Source organism: Anthonomus grandis, chromosome 2 (assembly GCF_022605725.1).
Source record: "Anthonomus grandis grandis chromosome 2, icAntGran1.3, whole genome shotgun sequence".
Taxonomy (NCBI): Eukaryota; Metazoa; Arthropoda; class Insecta; order Coleoptera; family Curculionidae; genus Anthonomus; species Anthonomus grandis.
Window position 1 is genome coordinate 1,212,592 of NC_065547.1, and position 17,551 is coordinate 1,230,142.

General features: G+C 32.7%; 2 protein-coding genes across 5 annotated transcripts in view; one reads left to right on the forward strand and one right to left on the reverse strand.

Annotated features, from left to right (window-relative positions):
* LOC126733530 (phospholipase A2 phaiodactylipin-like) overlaps positions 1–6,201 on the forward strand; it is a 23,499-nt gene extending 17,298 nt beyond the window's left edge. For 3 of the 4 annotated variants that reach the window (XM_050436867.1, XM_050436869.1, XM_050436868.1), the window contains 3 exons: positions 236–374; positions 432–575; positions 646–868. In XM_050436867.1, the coding sequence (XP_050292824.1) occupies positions 236–374; positions 432–575; positions 646–859 (497 nt within the window). In that variant the 3' untranslated portion in view covers positions 860–868. Of the gene's footprint in view, positions 1–235; positions 375–431; positions 576–645; positions 869–948; positions 1,159–6,068 lie in introns of those variants that run through there. The other variant, XM_050436870.1, reaches the window with a different exon arrangement.
* On the reverse strand, positions 6,026–17,526 carry LOC126733520 (zinc finger protein 436-like). The gene is made up of 13 exons (XM_050436853.1): positions 17,365–17,526; positions 17,144–17,284; positions 16,965–17,090; positions 16,849–16,907; positions 16,598–16,794; positions 16,371–16,548; positions 16,165–16,322; positions 15,921–16,110; positions 15,710–15,869; positions 15,522–15,651; positions 7,920–8,087; positions 7,371–7,545; positions 6,026–6,700 (listed from the first exon to the last, which is right to left on the reverse strand). The coding sequence occupies exons 1-13, from the start codon at positions 17,398–17,400 to the stop codon at positions 6,487–6,489; spliced, it is 1,932 nt and encodes a 643-aa protein (XP_050292810.1). The 5' UTR covers positions 17,401–17,526; the 3' UTR covers positions 6,026–6,486.
* Positions 17,527–17,551: the final 25 nt, after the last annotated feature.

Sequence of the window (17,551 nt, forward strand, 5' to 3'; positions counted from 1 at the left end):
TTTAACTTGTTATCTAGATAGGATCTTATAAATTTAATCCCTAATTTTTTTTTAAAATATTCAACACGCCAAAAAGCTTTTTACAACATGGTTCTTTAAGCCCGACTCTTTACCCTAAAACGCAAATATCTTTGGCATTAAAAAAGACAATCCTAACGTGTTTAAACTCATTTTAATCAGCATAAAATTCCCTATTAGTTCTTCTTGCGAAATCAAAAATTATTCTTATTTGAAGGCGATAGGGCAGCAAACTACTCCGACTTAGGTTACCACAAGAAGGAAGATATGTGCTGCAGGGACCACGACAACTGTCCCAAGTACCTTATGAAGGGAGAGTGCAGGGAAGGCATTTGCAATAATTCCCCATACACCAGGTAAATCTTGAACCATATGGAGGGAAAAGTATTTTTTTTTTCTAAATTTCCATCTAGATCACATTGCGACTGTGACGCGTCTTTCCGGAAATGTTTACAAACAGTGAACAGTGAAACCGCCAACACCATCGGTGCGATTTTCTTCAACATTATCCAAGTGATTTGCTTTAAGGAGCGGAGCCCCTGCTCCGAATGGCAAAAGTAAGATGATCCTCAAAGAAGGCGAAAATTAATTTTTTTTTTATTTCGCTTTTTTTTTTTTGGTTTTTAGTTCAACCGATCCGGTAGATTACGAAATTCGCGAGAACCTAAAATCGTTTTTTAACCAAGAGAGTGAAAATTGTAGCTTAGAATGGGCCAAGTCTGACCGGTACAAGCCGTCGGCTCTCACAAGCCAGTTCACATTCTCACCGATCAAGAAGATAAAAATGAATTTTTTAAAACAACTTTTAGCGAAATTCGGGGTTTTTGTTGAATACACTTAAGTTGCTTTTTTTGTTTGTTTTATTTTCCCGCAGTTATTAGAGACGTATTTCCTACCATTCTTGAGCAGTATATTTTTGTTGTTATTTAGAAATGGCTATAGCAAAGCAGAATCGGACGAAATATGCCATAGATGGAGTTTCCGGCCGTCAGAAAAGTATTTCCCATTGATGCCAGTTACAACTAACTAACGGTTACAGTTGCACTGTTTCATAGAGATGAAAACAGTCCAGAGGCACCTCAACGTCCATAAAACCAAGAAGAAGTTCACCAAGGGTAGCGCGGGCAGGCTGTAGTCGAGGTATGAGGAAACCGATTGCGATATATTTTTTTTCAGTTTAATTTAAAAGTGAAAAATGTGTATGACTGCAATCATCTATAGCTCTCCAAATAATGGACACTTAAACTGGAAAATATTTTGGAGCCACTATATTATGATTTTAAAACCGTTTGGTTGGTAAAGAATAATACCGAAGGCATTCACATTTCATGTTAAAAAGTCATATCAAACTCTATATGTTTCAATTATACATATTATTATTTTCAACTATACCATCTAATTTTCCTGCATTATTTGTTGAAATATACAGGTTGTCTCTAAAGGGTCTGTACAAAATCCTGGGACATATTCCTGAAGTTAAAATAATCCGATTTAAAGCAACTTACCTTAGTCCAAAGTTGCTTCGTTTTTTAGTTATAGAGTGTTAAATTGTTTTTGAGTAAATTAATATTGAGGTTTTCACTCAAAGTTTACCCAATGCCTAATGAACAATTTCATATATCAAGAATTCTTGTAGCCCAACAACTTTCTTAGTTAGACTCAAATTGACGAGGGATCGATCTAAAAGAGTCTAAAGTTGCAATATATAAGAAAAACTCGCAGTATCTAACACTTTTGAGTACTATTCAATTTTCACTTGTAAATTTCAATAATTTTTTTAGTATTAAGATATATCCATACACTCTATGACACATCATAAATATGGACTTAATGTATAAAACTTTATTTTAAGTAAAAAAATGAATAACATGTCCTGCCAAGTCTAAAATCAATTTCTTTAACAAAAATCTTACTTTAATGCAAGATAATTAAAAAACTATGAAGTTTTTACTCAAAGTATACGCAATTTACAACGAACAATTTCATAATGAAGAATTTTGCGACTAAAGAACTTCTAGAATTCAGCTCAGATTTATTAGGGATGTCCTAGGAGGACCAAAATAGGAATATAAGGATAATTGTGATTGTTACCCAAAAACCTCTTGATGAATTTGTATGTTTATTTTAAGGGAATGTAAAGCGATTTCTTGAAATACATTTTGTCTATAAAAAGTGCCTTTAAGTGAAAATTTTATTATACCAAAGCAGTTTTGATTAGGCCAAGTCTAACTTCAATCCATGATAATTAAAAAATTATCCTAGGCACTCTTATGGGGATGTAAAATGACGGTCATTCATTGGTCATTTTTGTAATTTTTGTCATTTATGGTCATTTATATTTTCTGATTTTCAATATCAAACTAAGTACTTATTATAGCAATAAAAACACACATTTCAAACAAAAAAATATAATACAACGTAAAATAAAACATTAAATTCTCATAATAAAAAATATTTATAAATAAAACAAAGTTGTATTATTAAAAAATAACATAAATATGAAAATTCAAACTAAATGCTTATAAAGGTAGGTAATAAAAGTAATAAAACTGGATTTAACTAAAATTCGTAATTTTCTTCATCTTCTTCAGTCTCATAATTATAGATATCACTGAAGCTAATATCAAGTTCATTTTGAGATTTGGAAAGTATACCTTCCAACTCTTCAATAAGACTAATGCTTTCGTCAGTGGTACTACCTTCTTGGTCACTGGTACAGCTTACATATTCATTTCCGTTATTAAGTAAGGTTTTAGAGGTGGAGGTAGAGGGTAATGGTGATTTTGACGGTCCAGACGGTTCCTCATCAAAATCGGAAATAGTTTCTAGAATAATACTGTTTTTTCTATATTTCTTAAAATAAAAATAATACCTAAACGACTTTGTTCTATCCTAGAATACACATGTCTGACATGTCTCTCCTTGTCAACTAATCCTAATCCGAAACTTATATCTTTGCTCGGTTTAACGCTTTTATGAGGAAATAGTTTTAGATTGTGATGTATATAAGTTAGCATACCAGCTCTTTTTGTTGTTAGATGATTCCTAGTTTTAGAATGTATAAATCCATAAGAACTGAAAGTTCTCTCAGTAGCTGCTGAAGTAGCTGGCATGCCAAGTACAGCTTCTGCCACATGTCGAAGTGGCATTTCAGTACAAATACCTTTCCAGTATATCAAAGGTAAAATGTTAACATTTTTTTCACAATTCTGCACAAATTTTAATCCCCAAAAACCTTCGCTGCTCCTATAGGCGGCTAAATTTTCAAGTACTTTGCTATCATCAACATAATCTAAGTACATGGCAGAATGGATGGAGTTAACCCACCTACAATTTCCTTTTGTGATAGTTGCTTTCCTAAAAAACAAAAAAAAATTATTAACTTATAATTTAATTATAAGTATAAAAGTATACTTAACTACATATTAAAGTTAAATTACGTTAAGTTTATTCAATTTTTAGGTATTGAGTTTTGTTTAAGTATCAAAAAAAATTACCTTTATATCGAGGATCCAAAATGTTTGCAGTAAAGTGTATTTCTCTAAGGCACATCTGTTGCCTTTCAAGTAGACTTTTTTTTCCTCCAGCTTCAATAAGGGCGAGGTAGACAATTGGTTTTTAAAAACAATAGCAATTTCATAAAATGCAACAGCTACTTCACTAATGTTGCACTTGTCTAACTCCAAACGTAAAATCCATTTCTTTATTGGTTGTAATAAAGTTAAAAAATGTTCGATTTTCGTCCAGAATATATCATCAAGAATATCATGTTTATTCCTTTTTTCAAGCAACGTCTGATACTCTTTTGTGATTGCCATTGCTTGAAGAGTGCTTTTGCTTTTTTGTAGGCTCTCAAAACTTGTAACTGTGGAAACCCATCTTGTTGCTACTGGAAGTTTAAGGGTGCAGGATTCACCTTTTTGCTTTTCCTTTGAAATTCTTTTAAATGCATAAGTTAAAACCGATTTATTTTTTATTGCCTTTATTATGGACTTCGAGGCATTAAGAAGAGTTTCTGTGGTCTTTAATTTCATTATATCAGTAACCAATAAATTAAGTGTATGTGCTGCGCAACCGTAAAATGAAATTGGTTTGTCTGGATATCTACTTTGTAGCAAATCCTGCAAATCCCAAGATTTCTTCATAATAGCGGCATTGTCTGAGCAAAAGCCGATTATTTTGTTAATTCCCACCTTATTGTATACCATTTCTATTTGATCTGCCATGTACTTACCTGTATGTCTACCTTCTTCAGTAGACAATAATTTGTAAAAAACAGGTTGGGATGTAGTTATAACGAAATTAATTATGCTCTCATTCCTTATGTTTGTCCATGCATCGCATTGAATGCCCAGGACTTTAGCATTTGTTAAATTATCTGTCACTTCGATTTCAACTTGATTAAATACAGCATTTAAAAGCGAATTTGATAAAACAAAAAGTGAAGGCAACGTCAAGAACGGTCTGATTTTTTTAAAAAGGTTATCCAATATATATTTTCTGTTATATTTAAGGGCAGACCTGTAGCATAAATTGCCTTTGCTAGCATCAACCAAATTTCATCTAGATCGTCGGGTTTATTGTTGTCAATAAAGCTGCTTAGAGTGCTTAGGGTACTAATTGAGCTACATTGACTACGACTACTCTTTCTCTGGACTTCCAGCCACCGACACATCCAGTTTTCTCTTGTTTGATTTTTCTGACTCATTCAGCTTTAGTTCACTTTTTAACATTGTCAGGGCACATTTCACATGTAACAAGATGTAAGCCCATTCTAGTTGCATGGTGTGCAACCTGTTTTTACAAAATTTACACTCGTAACATTTCAATTTCTGTCCTGGCTTATTTAGAGTAATAAAGTATTTATATACAATACGTTTAGTTCTACCCATTTTCTTGATGTTTAAAAAACAAAACACAACAAAAAATAAATAGGCACAGGAAAAAACTTTGAAAATATAAAATAGCTCTTATTGTAAAGGTACTAATGCCGCCGAACAACTGAATTGACGCGCCGATCGCGAGAAGAAGCAAGCAAGCCAGCCAAGCCAATGTAATAAGCAGGTTGCAGCTTGTCTTAAGCAGTAAACATTGAAAATCAGCTGATATTTTTGTGACAGTAATTTATTTTTTATGACTGTCATTTTTTTTAATGACGGTCGTTTATTTTTTATGACCGTCATTTATTTTTGCGACAGTAAGATTTTAATTGATAAAAAATAAATGACGATGGTGTCATAAAAATAAATGACGTGACCGTCATTTTCAATATGACCGTGACGTGACCGTGTCAGCAAAATTTGCTCACATCCCTAATAATATAGCCTAATCGAAAAATGCTACTTTACAAAATGATTTTAAAAAATCACAACAAATGTATCTAAAAACTGATGGCAAAATCGTGAGAATCTGATAAAAAATAAAAAATTTATAAAACATCAAACTTGGCCAATATTTCAGGGTGGCGGAATTTTGTGCCGGCGAGTATATAATATACACTTCTGATTGTTACTCAAAAATCTCTTGATCAGTTTTTGTATAATATTTTGAAATCATGTAGAGGGATTCGCTGGTATGAATTGTATCTATAAAATGTGCCTTTAAGTATAAAATTTCGTCATTAAATTGTGTCAAAACGATGGAGTTAGTATATGAAACATTATTTTAAATAAAATAATTATTATATCTAATATGAATTTCTTTGACAAAAAAATGTCACTTTAATGCAAGATAATTTAAAAACTTACTAAGGCTTTGATATGAGGTTTTTATTCAAAGTTAGGGCAATTATTAATGTAAAATTTCATATATGGAGAATATTTGTATTTACAGAACCTTTTACGTTAGGCTCATATTTACTTAAGATGGATGTGTAGAAGGATTTTATTATTATTCCTTTGGACTCTTAAGGACACTTCTTTTATTTCCAAATTTATTTTTGTAAACAATGTAAAAAAAAATCGTACCAGACTCCTAGAACTAGGATAAAATACAGTAAAACAAATAATTAATTTCCATATAATATATATACATTTTTTTTTTCATTTTAGGACCCACAAATCCAGTACAAGTCAACCTAGTTGTGATATATCTAGTGCAAAGACGCATAGAGGATAGACTAGAAAATACATACAGTAGCATATTTTTCCTTAAAATGTATAAACAAATACATCGATTAAATAAAATTAAATTTCATTATTTTTCTCGCCTCATTACGACCCTGTATGTCAACAAATCGGTTTTGACAGACGAAGCATGAGTTAAACATCAATTGACTGACAAGCGACATTACAATCAGGGTCGTACTACGAAAATTTTTTATTAAAAATTTGTGTTTGTTTCTTAAATAAAACATAAATTCAATCGATCGATCCTAATGTACGATGAAAACCATAACAGTTCATCTATAAAGCTACTTACAGCTTGTGAAAGCTAACAAAGACAATTAAAATTAAATTTCATATTTTCCTAATCTAATACTGTAAATTCTAACATCGGTGATTCCTCAACCTGGTTAGATGTAGTTCCACTTTCCTCAGGGATAAAGTCATTGTTTTCTAAAACTTTAATTTCCATTGGAATATAGGGATTTTCTTCTTCTTCTTCTTCTTCTGGGGGGTCATCTGGATCTGAAGGTAAAGGCTCCTCTGTTTGGTTGGTCAGTATAATATTCGGATGGTATCTGAAAGACATTTTTTAAATTATAACGAAAATCTTGCTAACAGTACTGAATAGAACCAAAACTTTACGATTTTCAAGGGTCAAACAACTTTTAGCCATCGTAATGAAAAAATTATTCCGGGCACTTTTTTGAGGTTTTCACTCAAAGTTTACACAATTCCTAATGAACAATTTCATATATGAAGAATTATTGTAGCTCAAAAGAGAGTTAGACACAGATTTACTAGCAATAGGCTTAAGGAAGTCCAAGATTAGAATTTAAGAAAAACTCACCATATTTAGCACTTATGAGTAGTATTCAAAAACCACTCGATGGATTTTGATAATTTTTTTAATAAAGTGTATGGACTTGATGCATAAAACATTATTTTAATTAATTCTTAAAGAACAATTAAATATATGACGAAATTTTGTGAATAAAGAACTTTAGAAAGTCTCAGATTTACTAGGACCAAAACAAGAATATGAGGATACCTGTGACTGTTATTCAAAAACCCTTTTAAGGGATTTTATAATTTTAAGAGATTGTAAAAACACTCCTCAGGATAAACTTGATACACGAAATATATTTTTAAACGCAAAATTCAATAAACCTTGAACCATTCCTCAACTTGCACTCACGATTCCTCTTAAAATCCGCATTTGCAAGAATTCTATTCTATTTACTGTACCTTCTCATGTGAGTGAACAAATGTGCCAACGTGACATAAGACTTTTGACATACGTGACACACGTGTGGGTTATGGCCTTGAGGCTTGTCATTTTCATGTTGTTTCATGTGTTGGGTTAAAGAGTAGGCCTGTCTACATGCGTACGTACATTGGGAACATTGAAACGGTTTGTCACCTGAAAAAGAAACGTCATTTGTTAGTACGAAATGTATGGCGTAGAGGATGGTTTAGTAATTAGTGGGACAAACTTGCAGGGGTTGTAGAGGGCCTCAAAAATAAGAAAGTTTGTGCAATAAACCCTTATCCGAAAATCATTAGATTTTGAGGTACAGGGTGATAAAATTTTAAGAAAAAATCTTATTTTTTAAATTAATAATGGTAAAAGTTCACTTTCTGGTACCGAATTCCACTTTAAAAGCAAATAATTTTTTTTCCTTGTAATAAATACCGTAAATATTATCAAACAGATAAAACCCCTCCAAGTTTGTCCCACTAATTATGAAACATTCCTGTACGTATGTCACTTATTATAACCAAAAAGTGTCTGACCTGTATGGATTTGCTCGTGTACTTTCATCGTGTATTGATTTTTGAAACTCTTCCCGCAAAAACTGCATTCGAATGGTCTGTCGTCCGAATGTCTCTTGGAATGTTCTACCAGGTGGCTTTTTTGCTTGAAGGTTTGACTGCAGGTTTCACATTTGTACGGTTTTTCACCTAAAAACGTAATTCCTGGTAATAGAAGCAAAAATTGCATTTCTGCGGTTATTTAGCGAAATAATCCAGGCATTTATATTAATGTTGCGGTTGAAAAAACATAATTATAGAATAACGTTTGTAATGTAACAAATGAAATTTCTAGGAATATTGACCAGTCAAAAGTGTCTTGTTTGGCCCTATTAGACTATAGGGATTTTAAGGGAAACGATTTTAGGATTATTAGACTATAGGGATTTTTTAAAGGAAATATTGGTGCTTGTTGTATAAACCAGTTGTTATTACACAAGGTGTGCCTCAGGGTAGTATTCTGGGGCCATCATTATTTTCATGACTACATCGGACCTTTTAATTCTATAATTTCTATATTATTCTCTATAATTTCTCCACTTTACATGTTAATTAATGGTGCACCTTGAAGGTTAATGTTTGATAAGAACTTTGAAGCTCATGACAAGTTGAAATTGTCAGTAGCTTATTTTTCAATTACAGAGTTTATATACTTTTAAATATATTTTTTACCGACAGGGTCTAAGCTTATGCTAATTAACTCACTTATTCTGCCACAATCGGACTATAGTAGTGTACTTTTATAAAAGGTAAAAAACACGAAATCTACGGCATCACAAATACATTTAATAAAATAACGAAGGTTACATGTTTCGCTCGACTAGAGCATCATCAGACCTAAACAATAATTAAAATTATGTAACGCGAAAAAAGGAGAATTCAACAAAAACTTACCATAACATACACAACATAAAAGACCAATTGAATCGTTTATTGTTGAAAGGGGTTAAGCGCCATTTTCTACTGTTTTGAGTTATTGTGAAAATCCTTCTCTCTTTCTATATTCGCGACATTTGGTGTTGAAAAGAGGCATGGATATACTTGATGCTTCGAAATTGTATTTAGTGTAGAAAGGAGGTAAGCGACGTCGCTTGCCCCCTTTCAACAACTTACAAAGTAAACGTCACGTGGCTTAAAGATCCTTGCTCCGTAATCGAGGCTCCCATTTGCATTGTTTACTTTGTCGTGATAGGACCTGTTGTTGTTTTTAAGACTTAAAAATGGCAGAGCATTCGAATAGTGAACAAACCGAAGTTAAAAAAAGAAAGAGAGGTGTGTGAGACATGACGACGAATATACCCGAAATGTTATAAAGCAGAGCAGAATAAAAGGTATTTCATGTGTTAGTTACAGAGGAAAAAGAGTCCCGGAAAAGGACATTGGATTGGGATGCAAGTAGGTTAATTTTGCTATATTAGATTAACTTCCTATCTGCATCGTTGTGTTTTTCTAGATGCCCCTTAAAATGTTTTACTAAATTAAATGAGGACGACAGAAGTGAAATATTCAACAAATTTTATAGATTAAAGACAAAAGATGAGCAGGATATATATCTATAAGGACTTATAGAAAAACGCAGTGTTAGTAGAAAACCAAAAAATATTACTGAAAATGAAGTAATGAAAAAATCATGTACCTATTTCAATTTTGTTCTTGTTGGTAACACTAGAATACGGGTTTATCAAAAAGCATTTCTCAACTTAAATGGTACGCATAAAAATGTTGTTGTCAAACAATCAAACACCACGTGACAAAAGGGGCCACAATGTGAAGGTTCATGCAATTCCCGAAGAAAGCAATATTTTAATAAGACAACATGTTGAGTCATTCCCTCTTAAACGGACACATTATTCTGGTAAACTTATTATGTATCAACTTTTTAAAGAAAAACACCCAGATTCCTCTATAAAGTATGATTATTACTTGAAATATTTTAAGGAATACTTTAACTACCGTTTTGGTCGACCTCAGGTAGATAGATACGTGTTGCCAGTGTGAGGAACTTGGAGTTAAGATTAAAAGTCCTTCACTTGGTGATGCGGCCAAACGGACTGCTACTGCTGAGCTAATTATCCACAAACGAAGAGCCAAAAAATTTTACACATATCTTAAGGAAGCCGAAACTCGTAGCAAAACTAATGAAAGTGTGTTAGCCTTATCGTTTCGTCGAAATTCCCGTACAAGATCTGTTTTACCTTACACAATTGACTGTAAACGTGTTTAATATTGACAAATTTAAAACCGGTGAAAGTTTCTTTTACATAAATATACCACGAAGGCAAAGGCAGTGGCGAAGCGTACGAGTAGACAAGGTAGACACTGTCTACCCAAAATTATCCAGTTATTTGTCATTAATTTATCACGTAATTATTTCATGTAATTGTTGAATTAAAATTTAAAAAAATAACACAGAACGTAGTCGCTATCCTTACTATTATTATATAGTATCTAAACATGATTAATCCGAAGGCGCGCCCCGCCTGCCGCACCGATTAAGATAAAAATACAGGGCTGACACCCAATAATTGTATACGAGCCCCAGGAAGACACATTGATATTTGTCTTCCGAAATTTGGAGCATATCGAACCAAATACGCATCAAGCAGGCTACAGAGGTCCGGCCGCATTCAGCCTATTACGTATGCAAAATTTACTCGCGGGGAAGACATTCGAGCTTTTGTCTATCGAAGTCGACCAGCTATTTTATTATGCTGTTGAGGGTTATTGTTTATGGACACGCTTGATCTGGTCGGCCGCAATACATCTTCAGTTTTGTCTGCATTTGGTGGGGGCGCGTGCTATAGTAATTTAATAATTAGTATTTTTATTTTTGGGTGTATAGAAAAGGTTTTTTTAGTGTTTATTTATGAACGACTGTTCGATATTGGCAATTGTATTTTAGTTGTGTTTTTTTGTAAGTAGTATTTATTTTTATCTATCTTTTTATGCTAGTAGTAATTATTTATTTCTTTTTTATATCACTACATAATTTTCCTCTTTGAGTTAATATTTCATACACTTTCATTTTGTATTTCATTAAAGTGAATAATATTGAATACACATTTTTTTCTAATTAACGATTTTTATTGTTTGTCTACCCGAAAAAAAAGTTCACGCTTCGCCACTGGGCAAAGGCAGTAAAGGTCCAAACGAGGTATGTTCTTTTTTGCTGCATTACATAAAAAACTATGTTCCAGATAGTGTGGAGGAACTGCTTTTATTTTGTGACAATTGCCCTGGGCAAAATAAAAACAATACAGTCATCAGAATGTATATGACATTGGTAGAAGCAAGATTTAAAAAAGTAGAACAGATCTATCCGATAGAGATTTTGGCACTTTAAAAAAACTTTTGAAGCGCTTCGACAGAACTTTTTTATTTATTTATTTATTTACGGAATCCATTTACAAAAGTGTTACATAACATACCCATACAAACATATATATTCAGATACAAAACTATCTATAAATCAATGAAAGGTGTAGATGAGTTAATTAATTAAAGTAATTAAAATCAGCCCCTATGAATAGTATATTGTATACCTAGTAGGAAAAGCTTAACATTCCCGGGCGATCGTAAAAATTGCCAGTCGAGGCGCAAGCCGAGACTGGCAATACGGAGTCCATGAAGCGGTTGTATGCATAGTTATACTTATTTCTAGATTTTATTGGTAACAATTCCAATGATGCAGCATTCACTGCCTCCGTGAGTTCTGGGAGGGTTTCAGAAATGGAACAGTCATTATCACTCATCATTTTACACGTTACTTTGGCTTTTTAAAACGTTAAAAAATCAACACTTTGGAAAGACGCCACAAATAAACTTTTCACTCGTCAAGTTTGACAATTTAAAATTATGTACTTCCTTTCCGTAGTTACAAAACAATGTTTCATGGCTTCTTTTATTTAAGGGAAAAATAATAATGTTGATTTAAAATTTTTAACATGATTAGTAATAATTTACCGTAATTTTAATGATTCCCGATTTTCGGAAAAATAGTATGTAGACCTCGTAGGAAAAGCCACATTCCCGGGCTCCGTATTGCCAGTCTCGGCTTGCGCCTCGACTGGCATTTTTACGATCGCCCGGGAATGTTAAGCTTTTCCTACGTACGAATAAAAATGTAACTTCTTTCTCGGAAAATGTTGTAATGGCATACTTCTTGGAACTTGGTTCCAAGATGAATTCTTCAACTTTATGGGCCAATTATTCAATGCTGAAGGCAACCCTTGCAATTAGAGATGATGTGGATATATCTGAATATTCAAAACTTCGGGCATTCCTGAAACAACAAGCACATGCCTATAAGCCAAAAAAATCCAAGATTTTAACTAAAGAAGAAATAAACAAATTTATTCAGGAAGCTCCAGACAAGGAATATTTAATGATTAAGGTAACTTACAAAACTTCAAATTATATTTGGATTCTTTACATGCTTATTTATTGTTGTAGGTAGCTGTAATATTTGGAATTTCCGGAGCTTGCAGAATGGACGAGCTGGTTAAAATGACTGTACAAGATATACAAGACCTACTATCTAAACTTTTAGTTACCATACCGGATTCAAAAACCAATACATCAAGATCATTTATAGTAATAGTTATTGTCATACAAATAAAATTATTAGTTTGGAAAATATTCAACAAAATAATGCTATTAGTTCCCAAGTTCTTCCAGTTTTCAATACTTGTACTAATTGTCAAATAACAGTAAATATAACAAATAATAAGTAATAATTTTAAAATATAATATTAACCTTGTTTGTGCTGAAAGTTTTAAAAATAAAATTGTTTAGGAAAAAGCCTGCCGCATTTATGTTCTAAAGTTTACTGTATGGAAATAACATTTCCTTACAGTACAGAAATGAATATTTCCTTACTGTTATTTTCGGTTGCCAGACAACAATCAAGTTGGAGGAAATATTGACTTTTTCTTTCAAATATGTTGTCAAAAATGTTATTATTTCTTATCGATTTTCGGAAAATAATATTCTTTAACTGCCTCTTAAAAGATGTAATCCTAGAGTCAAAAAAGCTTATCTGTCCTGACAGACCATTAGCACTTTGAGCCATTCGTGTATTTGGCTCATTAATACCATAATTGGTATGGTGGAATGGGACTGAAAATATTTCTGATTGTCTATTCAATCTGAAAGGCACCCTAAGTTTAAAAAGAGACAATAACTCGGGACAATCTATAGTAGCATTTGAAACCTTATGCATAAAACATAAGTCGAGTAATGTTCTTCGTGACTCTAATGTGGGTAAGTTCAGGTTATCCCTGACCCACTGATAGTAATACTCCTGTCTCCTGTAACCACATCTAAAAGTAGCCACCCTTAAAAATTTATTTTGAGTTTTTTCAATCTGCTCAATGTAGCAGTTATATGACGGGGACGACACAATTGAGCCATACTCCAAGATGGGCCTAACAAGAGAGCAATAAAGTAATCTAAAAGTAAACAAAGACAAATCAGTTGTAGTCTGTTGGATAAAACCCAGCATTTTCATTGCCCTACCAGTCACCTGATTAATGTGACTTTTAAAAGACAACCTGGAGTCAATAAATATTCCTCAAGTCAGAAACCTCTGTTTTGACACCAATTGCTTTTATTATGTTATGTTATGTGTAATTATGTCAAGTGCGAGTAGGAAATTCAGTGTAATGGAAATAGATAACAATGACATTTTGACAATGACCGGTGGATCAAATTTTATAAAAAGAACGTTGTTTCTTTAGAGACAAGCACAAGAGGCATACCACGAAACGAAAAACAAAATTTTTTAGTTTCACTCTTTCATCACTTTAAGCATGATGCCTCTAAACCTAGATATGTTAGTGCTTCCCCCTTTATTAACAGCCCTTTTAGTGTTAGTACTTTTCACCTGAAAATGCCAAATGCTGGGATCGTAACATGGCCGTCAAATAAGGCATATCCAAGCAAGATTCCAGTTAAAGAAACCAAGATAAACCATATCAAGCTGGTTTTAAAATATTTTCTAGAAAACCATAAACCATTTAATAACGAGATTGTTAACTGGCCAACTAAAAGATAAACATAATTAGGTTATACCTTTCCATTTGTCTTGAGTTTTTTCTCAATAAACATAATTTCTTAAAAAAAGTTTAATTTTTCTATAAGTTGTTGAAGGGGCTAAGTGACATGTACAACAATAAAAATTATTTAAAAACAAAAAGAAAAAATTACCTTGTTTTACACTAATATATCTACTTATCAATATTTGATTAGTTTTACTCAAAAAAAAAATCAAAAATAATCAGTATTGCTTAGAATAGTTTATTCCATTTTTCTCAAACTTTATAAAATGTAACTTGCCTCCTTTCAACAATAAACGATTCAATTAGTTTATTATCTGTGATTAGTAAAATTTTGGAAAGGGTAATTTACAATAAATTGTTTGAGTATGTAAATGAGAATGGGTTATTGTCTAGCAATCAGTCTGGATTTCGCCCAGGACATGGAACAGCCACAATATTACTTCACGTCACTGATCTTATAATCAAGGGTCTGGATAGCGGAATGGCTACTACTATTTTAATATTGCTTGATTTTTCTAGAGCATTTGACTGCGTAGCGTAGACCACGATTTACGAATTTCTAAACTTAAGTTTTTTTGGATTGGGAGATTGTTCTTCTCTTTCATTCTCTGAAAACTATCTAAGTAATAAAAAGCAATTTGTTAGAATTAATGCTGGTGTAAATTAGATTTGACGGTGAGAGAAGTTATGTCTGGGGTGCCACAGGGCTCCATTCTAGGGCCACTTTTATTTTTGCTGTTTACCTTTGATTTAAGCAAAGTTTGTCGAATTTTTCCAAAATCAAAGTTATGCCGATGATACACAGCTTATTTATACTTTTGATCTATTGGAAAATAATAAAATTGAAGCAAATGTAAACTCGGACCTTAGAAAAATCACCGTAAACAGCAAGAAACACAAATTATTTTTAAATGCAGGGAAGACTAAAGTTTTACTTTTCTCCTGTACGCGACATTCCGAGTTTTTAAAAGAATACCTTAACTTTGAAATGAATGGCGACGTGTTGAAGTTCACTGAGCCTTCCAGAGATAAAACTGCTGCAATAAAATTGATTTTGGGTGAATAAAATTGTTTGTACCTCCTATACACACAAGAAGGCCAGTTCAATTTTATCTTGAGAAAACCCGTACCAACTTGAGCATGGTTTAACACACTAAATAGAGAGAATAACATGGACCTTTTTAATGGCTCTACAATTGCTTTAAAAAAAAAAGTAATGCAAGCATTATCTTTTGCAGCATAAATTATTGGTTCTCAATTGATTACAGTTAAGTCATAGATTTGATCAGTAATAGGTGGGCTGGAGATGCTTTGGGTCAGTTTTTTTTCTATTGTACTACTCATAATTGCTTTTGGGTGGGTTTACTCATGTTATATGCATAGTTTGTTAGTTGAGTTGTATTTTTTGTTACCATATTACTCAATATTGTCTTTTGTATTGGGATTTTCCTGTTGGACAATAAAATTAAGATTAAATTAAAATTAAATTATGATAAAATCATAAGTTTAAAAAATACCACTCACCTGTATGCTCCCTCATATGCAACCGTAACTGAGCAGCCCTACAGAAAGTCTTTCGGCATATCGTACATTCAATTTTCTTTCCAGTATGAATAATTAAATGAGTTTTCAAGGTACTACTTTGAGCAAAACTCTGAAATAAACCACTCTAACACACTCCTCAATTTAACACTAAATAAAACTTAATTTACCTTATCACAAAATGTACATTTATGAGGCTTTTCCCCTGTATGTGTCCTCTCGTGCATTAAATAATGAGCTCTCACTTTAAATCTTTTATCACAGAAGCCACATTGGTACGGGGCCTCACCTGTATGGGACCGAATGTGTACCACAAGTTTATGGTTGGCACTACAAGAATTTCTTAGTAAAAATTGAATTTATCGTTAACAAGGTTATTACGTAAACTGTTTTCCACAATGAGGGCACAAATACTTTACTTTGACTGAGCACTTTTCAGGCTCGGTAACTGATTTTTTAACTGTTTTCTCTGGTGCCCTTTGAACCCTATGATGGAGAAGCTGATGCCTCTTTAGTTGCCTTAAAAAGTTGTAACTGCTTCCACAAATAGAGCATTGAAAAAAGCGACTTGCTAGAAGTTCACTTTTTGATTTAGGTACAGTTACTTTCAAATATTTGTACATACCTGTATGATAACTCATGTGCTCAACAAATTTGCCCATGTTCCTCCTGTTTTTACCACAAAGTGGGCATTTTAAATCGTCACTATGAACCTCTTCATGGTGCTGGTTCAGATCTGGGAAAGTCTCATTGCAAATTGAACACCACATGTGTTTTATTTCACTGCAAACATCAGGTCAACTTAGAACTACATTAAGCATCCACATTTACCTGTGAACCCGTCCAATATGGACTGATAAATTCCTATTTTCTGCCCCAGTAAACTTACATATCTTACAAGTCACATGTTTATAGTACTTTTTTTTAACTGCATCTACAATGTTTCTAATTTCCTCGGGGCTATACTGCTTTAACCGCAACCTCTGTTGGTACTTTACTCCCAAATCATCTGTCACAGAAAATATTATATATTGTATTTGTGTACTGTATCATCTTACCTTTAGAGTCTTGGCAATCAAGGTTTAAAGGGTCATCATCACACTCATTAGACATCTCAATTTGTCTAGAGTCTAAACCAGTTCCTAATGTTTGGAACTTACAAAGATGACAAAGGGAAGCACTGTGATTCAAATGGACATCTTTAAAGGTTTTAAATGTTGTGTTACAAGATGAACATTGTTGTTCTATTAAATCACTATAATAAGGACCTTAATAAGGAGTGTCTTAATAAATATACTATATACCATACCTTTTATCCACAATATGATCTTTAACCTCATCTTCAAACGGCAATAAATCTGAATCTTTCTACAAAAGACCCCTTGAGGGTGTAAGCTAATTATTTATCTAAATTTTTTTACTTACCAAGCTCACCCAATTCTGTATATAATCATTCGATTGGATACACTGTTCCTTAAAATTATAGCTAATGTTAATATATTCCTCACAAGTACTGCATAAGTACATTGGGGTCTTTTCCGCTAATGTTATCTATAAAGGAGATATGTTCAAATGACTTTATTGAATAATTTTCGGTTGCTTACTTCAACATTTAATAAGAACATTAGCCTTTGCAGTATTGAATTCATTTGCTCCAAGTTAAGAGGGAGGAACTTCATGTCGTCCTTTTTCCGAAGGCATGTCCTACAGAGAGGAGTTAAGTCCTCAGTGGTATCATTTAAGCCCTAAAAATATGTTCAAAGGTTTTCTTAAACTCAAAGAAAATAGATATTTATTTATATTTTTAAAACTATAATCGATTTACCTTAAAACTTCGTTCCGTAGTGGCAGTTTTACTCATTTTTTAAATACTTTATAGGTATTTTACAAATCAAGGGATATACAAATTAGAGGATTTAAGTAAATAAACAAACACAAATGTCAAGGAGCTAAGATGACAGTGACAGATGGCTTTGACAGTATTGACACTTGACAGGTATGGGACTGCCAGT

Excerpts from the sequence above, each read along its gene's own strand:
- LOC126733520 (XM_050436853.1), bottom strand. The coding sequence starts at position 17,400 with ATGAGTAAAACTGCCACTACGGAACGAAGTTTTAAG. Across the intron at positions 17,285-17,364 it reads CTACGGAACGAAGTTTTAAG|GGCTTAAATGATACCACTGA; the intron begins GTAAATCGATTA and ends ACATATTTTTAG. Across the intron at positions 16,323-16,370 it reads CATATTGGACGGGTTCACAG|TGAAATAAAACACATGTGGT; the intron begins GTAAATGTGGAT and ends TGATGTTTGCAG.